Consider the following 12008-nt stretch of genomic DNA (forward strand, 5'->3'; position numbering starts at 1 on the left):
CCAGCTTTAAGTTGTGAGTTAGAAGTGCACAAACCAGTGTGTAACTTGTATCTTATGATTGTCTGCACGACAGCCAGTGAGAAGAGCGACAAGCTGCATATTGAGAAACGGGAGGAATTTCTACACGAACTTCAGAGACTGTTTACGTTTTGTGCTACTGTTGCTAACGCTTAGCCACCTGGAAGTACAGGACTGAGCTAGTTCATTACAAGTGAACTGACATTTTCTAGTTAAAGTTTGACTCCCTCAGTTGAACAGTTTGAGGGGTTTATCTGCTGCTTTCGACCTGACGACAGAGAAGAGACCCAGACAGAGCTTGGAGCAACCAGGACTTCGCCCGTGAGTTCTTCTGGCAACGTGGGAGGAGAAAAGAGAAACCGACGGAGCCCGTGTTGAGATGCTGATCTGTGGCTGAGCCTTCACCTGTGACTGTTGGAGGAACGACGGGACAGGAACATTACCTCAGGAATCATCCAATTTATTTTGCTCACTGACGAGTGAAGCGGCCATTAAGTTTTGGGGCCACAACGAACACGAGCACCGCATCAGGCCTGCTACTGTATTTTAGTTTTGTAATAATTTTAGTTGCCGGCTTTAGAAATTGTATTTAAGTGACTTTGAAGTTGGTAAATTGAGGTTTTCTGAATTAATCCATTTGAGGGTTAAAATTGTTTTTATTGTTGTCTGTGCATTTATATATGGTATAGTATTTAGTGTTTTCCTTAAAGAAGAGGGAGAATTCATTTAGTGTTTTCCTGAAGAAAGGGGACATTTATTATTTATTTTGAAGGTTTAAGAAAAGAACAGTAATTTTTATTACTATTAAACCGCTGGAGCAGTGTATAAAGGTAAATAAAGACAGTGTATGAAGGTAAAGACTATAAAGGTAAATAAAGACAGGTATAAAGGTAAAGAGTATATTAAGGTAAATAAAGACAGTGTATAAAGGTAATAAAGACAGTGTTTAAAGGTAAAGAGTGTATAAAGGTAAATAAAGACAGTGCATAAAGGTAAAGAGTGTATAAAGGTAAATAAAGACAGTGTATAAAGGTAAAGAGTGTATAAAGGTAATAAAGACAGTGTTTAAAGGTAAAGAGTGTATAAAGGTAAATAAAGACAGTGTATAAAGGTAAATAAAGACAGTGTATGAAGGTAAAGAGTGTATAAAGGTAAATAAAGACAGGTATAAAGGTAAAGAGTGTATAAAGGTAAATAAAGACAGTGTATAAAGGTAAAGAGTGTATTAAGGTAAAGAATGTATTAAGGTAAATAAAGTCAGTGTATAAAGGTAAAGAGTGTATAAAGGTAAATAAAGACAGTGTATAAAGGTAAATAAAGTCAGTGTATAAAGGTAAAGAGTGTATAAAGGTAAATAAAGACAGTGTATAAAGGTAAATAAAGTCAGTGTATAAAGGTAAAGAGTGTATAAAGGTAAATAAAGACAGTGTATAAAGGTAAATAAAGACAGTGCAGCGCAGGTCTCTGTTGTCCAGCCAGCTCAGTGGTACAAACATGTTTATTCCCTTGTTTGAAAGAAGGCAATCATCACTTACATCTTCATTAACAATCAGACACAAACAACATCAGGTCACTAGAACCAGTAAAGTACCTCTTTGGTTCTGGTCCGGTACCTGAAGGCCTCAAACACAGAGTCCACTTCAGTCTGTGGGGCACTACATTACCCACAATCCTCTCTGCTGGAGACACCACAAGGTCTGATTCGCTCACACAGAGAAATGACACACAAATGTTCTCCAAGAGTTTTTCAGAATAAGGGCACATGATCTTTACTTTGTCTCAGTCCAGATCAGACCAGAACGTCCTGATTGGTCGATCAGATGTTTTGTTTTTTGTCTTTGAATCCATCTTTTGTTTTGTTTGTTCTGATCCAATCAGCTGTAGTGTTAGCTCATCTACCCCCGCCTCCTCCACAAGCTGCCCCTCCCCTTCTGGAACTGCAGGCGGTCACAGTGCGGGGGGTGTGTCCAGCAGGGGGGCGTGGCCCAAAGACTCCCTCTTGTAGGTCTTGGGGGGAAGTTTGGGGACGCCGTGTCGGGGCGGCACAGGTGGGCCATCCAGGGGGAGGAGGGGCAGAGGTGGGGAGGGGAGGGGCATTTTCCTAGAGGTGGGGGTGGGGCTGGGGGTAACAGTGGTGGGGGGCGGAATGGGGGGTGAGGAGGAGGCAGTGGAGGCAGAGCTGATGTTGGGGGCAGAGGGGGTGGAGGAGGGAAAGAAGGCCTGAGGCAGCAGGTCACAGCGCGGGCGGCCCTGAGGGGGGGGGAGGAGGTGCAGGGGGGAGCTGAGAGGCTCCCGAGGAGGCAGGGAGGGAGGGCTGTCAGGGGGAGACGACGACGACAGCGACGAGGAGTAACGAGGGGGGAGGAGCTTACAGGTGGGCTGACGAGGGGGGACGGCAGGGGGGCTGTCCAACTTCGACATCATCTGAGAGGGGGAGGGAGGGGAGAGAGGGGGTGAGACACGCTGTGGGAGGAACCACGCAGCTGATCGTATTGATCACATTATAGTTCTCATTAGAACGGTGAACCTTCTCATGTTCTCTGTAAACACACATACTACCGTGTTATATTATACTGCATTATACTACATTATACTGTGTTATATTACATTATACTACATTATTTTACATTATACTACATTATACTGTGTTATATTACATTATACTACATTATTGTACATTATACTACATTATACTGTGTTATACTATACTATACTACATTATTTTACATTATACTACATTATACTGTGTTATACTATATTATACTACATTATTTTACATTATACTACATTATACTGTGTTATACTATATTATACGACATTATTTTACATTATACTACGTTATACTGTGTTATACTATATTATACTACATTATTTTACATTATACTACGTTATACTGTGTTGTATTATACTACATTATACTATGTTATAGTACATTATACTATGTTATACTACATTACACTATGTTATAGTACATTACACTATGCTATATTATACTACATTATTTTACATTATACTATGTTATACTGTGTTATAATAAGTTATACTATGTTATACTACATTATACTGCGTCATATTACATTATACTACATTACGCTACATAATACTACATTACGGTACATAATTACACTACGTTATACTGCGTTTACTACATTATACTACATTTTTATTCATATTTATTATTATTTATTAATAACAATACACTGCCCACACTGTTTATATTTGCACATATTATGTATATACGATTCTATTTCTATTCCTGCTCTTGCTCTTCTTCTTACCTTTTTACTATATTTTTTACTATTATTATTGTTTATTGTTATATTGAACTGTCCTTTGGCTGCTGTGACACACAAATGTCCCTGTTTGTAGGACTAATAAAGGAGTTCTGATTTTACTGTATTATACTGCATTATACTACATTTTACTGTATTATTCTACGTTATACTGCATTATACTACATTTTACTGTATTATTCTGCGTTATACTGCATTATACCACATTTTACTATATTATACTGTGTCATACTGCACTAGACTACATTTCAACACAAACCCAACACTTCCTGTATGCCTTCATTTCCAAACAATGCTTTTATTGTGACATTTTTAATACTTTAAAAAGCTGCTACCATCTTCTGGCCCTTCTATGTTACTGCAGAATACAGTTTGAGATTAGGCAATAACAGCTGACATGATCAATAAGTATTGATAATGACAGGATGAATTTATTGATCTCTCTGTTACCTTGGAGGGCGATGACTCAGCAGGAGCTGACTCCGGACGTCTGCGAGGAGGAACAGGAGGAGGAACCGGAACCTCCTCAGAAACACGACTGAAACTCACCATAGAGGAGACCGAGGACGACCCTGAGAGCAGAGAGGACAGACGTTAGACACAGAGACAAACAGACACAGAGACACACACAGACAGACACAGAGACACACACACAGAGACAGACACAGTCACAGAGACAGACAGACAGACAGACAGACAGACACACACACACACACACACACATACACACACACAAACTGTTCAGAACATAAACATTATAACATAGTGACCTGTCATCTGATGGTTTCCATGGAGACAGACTGTTACTACAGAAACAGCTATTGAACAAGTGATTGTGGCTCGGACAGGTGAGATACAGATGAACTGATGAGGTCACAGTTTGTCATTAATCAATCAGATCAGTGATCATCTGCTGTGTGATGTCGGTGATTATGACACAGGTGAGTCAGTGAACAGGTGAGTCAGTGAACGGGTGAGTCAGTGAACAGGTGAGTCAGTGAACGGGTGAGTCAGTGAACAGGTGAGTGTGATGTCAGTGATGACAGATGTACGGAGAGTCAGGAGGGTCAATACTAACGTGGACCATGAGGCAAAGAGACCACAGAGAAGATACTGTCGCAGGCTGAGGAGTAAAGAGGAGAAAACACTGTGAGGAGGACCAGGAGGTGGAGGAGGGAGAGGGAGAGGAAGAGGAGGAGGAGAGAAGAGAGAGGAAGAGGAGGAGAGAGAGGAGGAGGAGGGAGAGGAAGAGGAGGAGGAGAGAGGAAGAGGAGGAGAGAGAGGAGGAGAGAGAGGAGGAGGAGGGAGAGGAAGAGGAGGAGAGAGAGAGGGAGGGAGGACGGAGAGGAGAGAGAGGAGGAAGAGGAGGAGGGAGGGGGAGGACGCGGGGGAGAGAGGAGAGAGGGGGAGGACGGAGAGGACAGAGAGAGGAAGAGGAGGAGCAGCTGTTCACAGTCTTTTACCTAAGCTAATTGTGTGTGTGTGTGTGTGTGTGTGGTTTCAGCAGGTCCAGATGTTGTGTAGAGAAATGGAGGTTAGTGTGAGTGTTAGTGTCTCTCTCTCTCTCTGTCTCTCTCTCTCTCTCTCACACACACACACACACACACACACACACACACTTTCTGCAGATAATTTATTACACTTAAACTTTGAATTAATTTTCTTTTTCATTTTCAGAATATTTTGAGACGAGGCAGTGTGACACCTGTGATTGGTAGGACACTGTGTCAGTGGGCGGGGTCAGTGTGACACCTGTGATTGGTAGGACACTGTGTCAGTGGGCGGGGTCAGTAAATGGTAAATGGTCTGCATTTATATAGCGCTTTTCCAGTCCTCTCGGACAGCTCAAAGCGCTTTACAATACTTGCCACATTCACCCATTCACACACACATTCATACACTGATGCCGGAGGCTGCCTTGCAAGGCGCCAGCTGCTCATCAGGAGCAATTTGGGGTTCAGTATCTTGCTCAAGGATACTTCGACATGTAGCTGGGGGGAGCCGGGATTCGAACCAGTGACCTACCAATCACTAGAAGACCCGCTCTACCTCCTGAGCTACAGCCGTCAGTGTGACACCTGTGATTGGTAGGATTGATTATTGTGTCAACAGAAGACTAAATATCTCACATTAGATTATAAACAGGACAATAAATAATTATTAACATGTGACTCATTTAAATCAACAGTCAAACTTGTGGTCAGTGTGATGTGAGGATTCAGAGGAGAACAGTATCAATATGTGACAGATCAATAATGAAACTATTGTCTCGTATGTTTGACTTTAATGTATTGAAGTATTAATGTAGTGTGAGAGGGGCGGGTCTGCTCACACGATCATAAACTGATCTGAAGCTGATTTATGTGAGAAGTGATGTAAAATGATCCGTGAACAGAGTTTTAACAGTCTGTGGTGTCAGAATGAACAACTGAACACTGATCAATGTGTCTGATCACATTTCAATCAATCAGACACTTGGTCTCATCTCCAACGAGCATGTTAGGACAGTGTCAGTGGGCAGGGTCGATGTCAGCTGGTGGGGTTAGTGTCAGCTGGTGGGGTTAGTGTCAGTGGGCGGGGTTAGTGTCAGCTGGTGGGGTTAGTGTCAGTGGGCGGGGTTAGTGTCAGCTGGTGGGGTTAATGTCAGTGGGCGGGGTTAGTGTCAGCTGGTGGGGTTAGTGTCAGTGGGCGGGGTTAGTGTCGGCTGGTGGGGTTAGTGTCAGTGGGCAGGGTTAGTGTCAGCTGGTGGGGTTAGTGTCAGTTGGTGGGGTTAGTGTCAGCTGGTGGGCGGGGACAGAGTCAGCTGGTGGGGTTAGTGTCAGCTGGTGGGGTTAGTGTCAGTGGGTGGGGTTAGTGTCGGTGGGCGGGGACAGAGTCAGCTGGCAGGGTTAGTGTCAGCTGGTGGGGACAGAGTCAGTTGGTGGGGTTAGTGTCAGTGGGTGGGGTTAGTGTCGGTGGGCGGGGTTAGTGTCAGCTGGCAGGGTAAGTGTCAGTGGGCGGGGACAGTGTCAGTGGGCAGGGACAGTGTCAGTGGGTGGGGTTAGTGTCAGTGGGCGGGGACAGTGTCAGTGGGCGGGTCTTACTAGAGTGGAAGGGGCTGCTGGGACCCTGCGGCGAGTCGAACACGCTGCCTACATCTGTGGAGCTGGAGGCAGCGGAGGCAGGGGGCGGAGTCAGTGGGGTGCGGGGTGAATTTGGGGCGGAGGCGGCCCCACCGTCAGCCTCACTGTCAGGGATGCGGCTGTAACTAATCTTCCTGGGCTCGTTCTGCAGCGGTGTTGGATGTCGCATAGTGCCGGGCCTTGCAGAGGTCGGACGGATCCCCGGAGACTTCAAAGTACAGTTGTACTTCTTCACCTGGACGGAGGAGGAGGGGGAGGGGGAGGGGGAGGGGGACGGGGAGGAGGAGGAGGAGAGGTGGAGAAGGAGGGGGAGGAGGGATCGTCCACAGATTCAAACATTCAGGATGTTAGTCGCTGCAGCTGAACTGTTTTAAAGTTCTTCTTCAAGGGTTTTACCCAGAATGCAATGCAGCTGAAAATATATCAACTTTTCAGAAAGGCACTTGTGTCGCCACTGTAGCTCTTTTTCAGACAACCAATCATTCATTGGATGGGGTGGGACTCGTCACCCATCACCCTGGTAACCAAGAAAAATGTAGGAGAGGCTTGCGTCCCAGTTGTTGCCATGGTGATTACATTTTCCCACCTCTTGACAACACCCAACAGTCGCTCACTACTGACAACTAACGCTGTCTGCTGCTGCACCTTCACATTAACAGCATTTAACTGTTGAAACGCAAGTTGACTTTTAATCTGAAGTAGGCTATCCACAGGAAATGCAACGTGTTCAGTGAGCACTGCTGTCAAACAACATTCAGGCTGTGATGCAACAGGAAGCAGCTGATAGATCAACAGCTGCCACTTCTCTGTGAGGTAACCAACTCCTCATCCCTCGTTAAGGTCCGAACACTTTGTGGGAGCAGATTGGTCAGACACAAGATGTTGCTGCCGAGTGTTGAGTTGTTATCTCCCTGTGAGTGTAAGCTTGTTCTTAGCTGTGGTCGGCCCTCTGTTAGCGTTAGCATACCGTTGGCTGTCAATTAGTGGTGCAACGGATCATCATTGATCCGTGATCCGTTCGGATCAATATCTTCAGTTCGGCACACACGTGATCAGCGGATTGATTTATGAAAAAAAAAAGTTGTGCGCATGTTCAATCCACACACTTGTCAAGTGCAGCATGGTCATGGCGAGCGGAGGAACGGAGGAGCGTGAACGCCCCGCGTCATTTAAATCCCTTGTATGGGAGCATTTTTGGCTTCCCTGTCAAATATAATGATGAAGGAAAGAGGTTAGTGGATAAAACCGTGACGGCATGTAGGCACTGTGGCACAAGAAAGCCATATGACAGTGGAAACACATCAAGCACGGCCACACATTTGAAGCGACATCACCCCGGTGTTTCACTGACAGGAGTGAAAACGAAGGCTGCTCATCAACCGCTTATCACCGCGGCATTGAAGCAGCCCCTTGCTGCTGCCTCTCACCAGGCTAAAGCCATCACAAACGCTATCGGTGTGTTCATAGCTGCAGACATGAGGCCATATTCAGTTGTATAAAACGAGGACTTTAAACACGTGCTGAAAGTGCTTGAGCCACGTTACGACATCCCGTCCTGTATTTGTCATCTTTTTTTTTTTTTTTTTTTGCTGACCTGAAAAATTATCCGATCCGTGACTCTGATCCGAGAAACGATCCGAACTGTTAGTTTTTTGATCCGTTGCACCCCTACTGTCAATCACAACCAACGTGAAGTGTTTTTTTCTCTTCATCCCAGCACTCCTCAGCTCGCTGCCAGAACTGTTTTGTGTACACGGGCCTTGAAGTGGCTCCATGTTCAGCTTCAGAGAGGAGGCACACAGTGATGTGAGCTTCAAGAAAACTCCATCTTCTTCATTTCAATTTTTCTTCTTCAGAACACAACTGACAGCTGTTTGAACAGTTTGAGCTCCACAGCTGACAAATGTGTTTGAGGTTAGTTTGAACCCACGTGGTTCTGTTTACACTGAAAATACAGAAACAGGCCATTATTGCCAAAAGCAACAAAATGACGTTAAAATAATTATTCTAACGAGACTTTTCTGACAGCTCGACCATCAAGGCTTGATTGGGTTTAGCCAATCAAACAGTTCAGCTGGAAGTCTGTGAACTCGACAGCTGACATCTGATCATCTCATGAAGAAGCTGTTTATCTCAGAACAACAAGCTTATTTCCACAGAGGAATCATTCAGTAACTACGAGTTCAGATGTTGATCAGCTGTTTTAAACTGTGATGACGGTTCACTGAAGAACTCTTCATACAAGTAAAACTGTTTAATTAAAGTCTTGTTAAACAAAACAACTAAATTCATCATCATACCAGACGCAGTCAAAAAGTCTTTCATTAGTTCATAGTCACGTCTCAGTGTGTTTGTGTTACCATGGCAACACTTACGAATCGAGGCAACGATCGGGCGTGTCGAGGTTCGATCTCGAGAGATTTGTTGAAAAGATGGTCGGCGAAGTCTTTCTCGGACATGTCCTCCATCGGGTTCAGGTTCTCGAAGAACTTCTGCTCCAGAAACACAGAGAACACGTCACATCTCTGACACCACACACACACACACACACACACACACACACACTGTCAACAGGAAGTAACCTCATGGCCACACTGACCCTGATGTCGTTCTCCACCCTTAGACAGTACGGTTGGTTCTGGTACTGTTGGATCTCTCCTGTGATTTCTGCCACTTTCCTCCTCTTGCTGAAGTTGATCAGATCTTTGCCGTGTCGCCGCAGGAAGTCGGGGTTACCCTCCTCCGTCTTCAGGATGTTGGTCAGGTAGATTCCTGACAGACACACAGACAGACTGATTAACCTTTGACCCTTCATGTTTAACCCTTTACAAACCGTCAGTGTGTCGCAGCGTACCGAAGAAGGGCACACAGGGGGGGTTGATGGAGCGCAGTTTAGCTAAATACTTCTTGTAGTGATCTTCACTCAGCTCGTGAGCTTCCTCCAGGATTTTTCTCTGACGACTCGGAATTTGCTGCAAACAGAAAACAAAATCAAATCAATTAAAATTATTTTTATGGAGTTTGACAACGTTTTCTGTTTGCTGAAAACATTTTAGTCAATTATTAAAAGAATGGAAAAAAATGTGATCAATGATTTGGATCTCAAACTACAGTGACGAGTCTCTGCACTTTGTTCTCACTGAAAGTGTTTTATAACGGAGTTACCTGCTGCAGGTGAAAAACAGAAGGTGTGTGCGCTGGGAAGCCAGTGTATGGTGGAGCGAGCAGCAGAGATTCAAACAATAAGATTCGTGTTTTCTAGAGCTGTGGAAATGTCTTGATTATAAGACTCTGCATCGATGCAGAGACAGATCATAATCCAGAGTCTGCAGCTCATGTTGATTGTTGGTTGATCGTCCTCAGCTGGACAATAAAGTTACGTTGTGAAATTGCTCCAATGCTTTGAACTGTGGGCGGACATTAGGCTAACGTTACGTATGTAGGAGGGATGTTAGAGGGAGGCAGAGATCATGTGAGAGTGATAACAAACTCACAGAGTATTTTTTTAAACGGGCATCTTGGGGCACATGTCAGATTTTATAAACTTGCTATGAAGCACGAACTGGACGAGACTTCTGCCTCACAACAATCATTAATCACGTCAGCCATTTTCACCTGCAGCCACAAATAATAACTACAGCAGCCGAGCTAATCAGCCAAGATCTGTGGAGGTGCTGTCAACTCTGCAGTCCAACTCCGAGAGGTGTGTGCAGCAGAGTCAACATGCTTTATCTTAAAGCTGCCATTTGAAAACAATATTATTGTAGATGACGTCAAACGTGTGAGACACTGCAGATGGATCAGTGTTTTGTTGTTGTAAAGTTTATGTATTGAAAAGATGCAGCTTTTATTTTGTAGCCTGCTGTAGTCTGATTGTTGGAAGGACTTCCTGAATAAAAGGGGAATTTAAATGATGAAAAGTAGCCGTGTGCAGTGACATAGATCATGAGGACGTCGTACGCTGAGATGCATCCAGATGAGTTTTGCATTTGAATCGTTGACAGCTGAATCTTAAATCAAGTCGAATCGTGAGGCCAGTGAACCGGCTGACTTCTCTACGAGGAGCTGATTGGCTGGTGAAACAGGTGACTGCATTACCTTCTAGAACCAGCAAGTTGGTGACATCATCAGCCGGCCTGAGTCGAGCTGAGACGGGTCGGTTCACACTGACACAGCAGTGACTCATCTGAAAGCCAATCAGCTGTGTGTGTGTGTGTGTGTGTTACATGTGCCAGTTTCAGAGCAGCTGATGTCTCAGAAGCAGACATCATCAGTGTTGTTGTGGTTACCTCGAATGTGTGGTCCAATCTGTAGACCGGAGACGAGTTCATGGCGCTGACGACCTCCAGAACTCCATTAAAGTTGTTGAGCTCCTGAAACACCTGCAGGATCTCGATGATCCGTGACACCACAGCGACTCGTTCCTCCAGGTTCTCTGTTTCTACGATGCACCTGCACACACACACACACACACACACACACACACACACACACACACACACACACACACACACACAGTGCGATGTCAGCATGATGTCAGCATGATGTCAGATCAGCATGGTGTCAGAGTGAGGTCTTACTTTTCGAACCACAGGGTGAGGTTGGTGGTGTGTCGGATCATCCTCAGCAGGTTGGGGGAGTGAATCTCTTTGTCCTCTTTGGTCCAGACGCTGCCGACCAGCTCTGACGGCTGCACCGCCCTGCGGGAGACACACAGGTGTGAAACAGGTGTGTGACTGGTCAGAACAGGTGCGAGACAGGTGTGACCTCCTTTTACCTGTAGAAGTCAGACTCGAGCAGGGTGAGCTGGCGGCCGATCTCGATGGGGTGCAGCATCATCAGGTCGAACTGTTCAGTGTTTCCTGGTTTACAGATGTGCCACTCGATTGGAGGAGGAGAGTTCTGGAAGGTGATGCTGTGACTGGGCACGCTCACCTGAACCTGCTTCTTCCTCTGGATGATCTTTGTGATGGACTCCACCCACTTCCTCATCGCCTTACCTGCAGCATGTGACATTATTAATTAGCTGATCCGCAGTCAGATCTGAGTGATTTCTGATGCAGGATGGATCAAACATACAGCACATTTGGACGATTCTTCACTGATACAAACATCTCCTGCAGAATTATAGATGTTGGACAAGAGACCAGATGTTATCAGCACAGGTGTTCTGACAGGTGTGTACCTCTGACGGAGGCGATAAACTCCTCCAGTCGTCTCAGCAGTTGAGCGTCTCTCTCAAAGTCGTAGAAGTGATGCTCCACCCAGTGACGACACACGTTCAGCACTCTGCAGGAGTAGGAGTTATCACAGGTCACATGATCAACGATGTCGCAAGGTTGACATCATTGTTACATCACTGACGTCATCAGTCACATCGGCTCTTCTCTGTTTGTAAACTGCAATGATGTAAAATAAAACTTTCTGTTTTGTTCCAAAAAAACCTGCAAATGGACGTCAAAATGAAACTGACAGATGATGAAAACATGGAGGACATTTTGAATTGGACTTCAGCTGCAGACCTCAAGCTGCGGGTCGGCGGTGTGAAGCCTGTTAGAGGGCAGAGCATGTACTC

General features: G+C 45.2%; 1 protein-coding gene across 5 annotated transcripts in view; it reads right to left on the minus strand.

Annotated features, from left to right (window-relative positions):
* Positions 1-1479: 1479 nt before the first annotated feature.
* Positions 1480-12008, minus strand: part of sos1 (son of sevenless homolog 1) — a 44016-nt gene continuing 33487 nt past the window's right edge. For 2 of the 5 annotated variants that reach the window (XM_084382635.1, XM_084382637.1), the window contains exons 13-23: positions 11619-11722; positions 11211-11433; positions 11014-11133; positions 10723-10885; positions 9288-9405; positions 9033-9205; positions 8809-8925; positions 6395-6668; positions 4390-4434; positions 3762-3883; positions 1480-2442 (exon numbers count right to left, since the gene is read on the minus strand). In XM_084382635.1, coding sequence (XP_084238761.1) covers positions 1966-2442; positions 3762-3883; positions 4390-4434; positions 6395-6668; positions 8809-8925; positions 9033-9205; positions 9288-9405; positions 10723-10885; positions 11014-11133; positions 11211-11433; positions 11619-11722 — 1936 coding nt within the window. In that variant the 3' untranslated portion in view covers positions 1480-1965. The remainder of the gene's footprint in view (positions 2443-3761; positions 3884-4389; positions 4435-6394; positions 6669-8808; positions 8926-9032; positions 9206-9287; positions 9406-10722; positions 10886-11013; positions 11134-11210; positions 11434-11618; positions 11723-12008) is intronic. The other 3 variants (XM_084382636.1, XM_084382634.1, XR_014624780.1) reach the window with 2 other exon arrangements.

The sequence above is a fragment of the Pagrus pagrus genome, assembly GCF_965226575.1.
Source record: "Pagrus pagrus genome assembly, chromosome: 2".
Classification (NCBI taxonomy): domain Eukaryota; kingdom Metazoa; phylum Chordata; class Actinopteri; order Spariformes; family Sparidae; genus Pagrus; species Pagrus pagrus.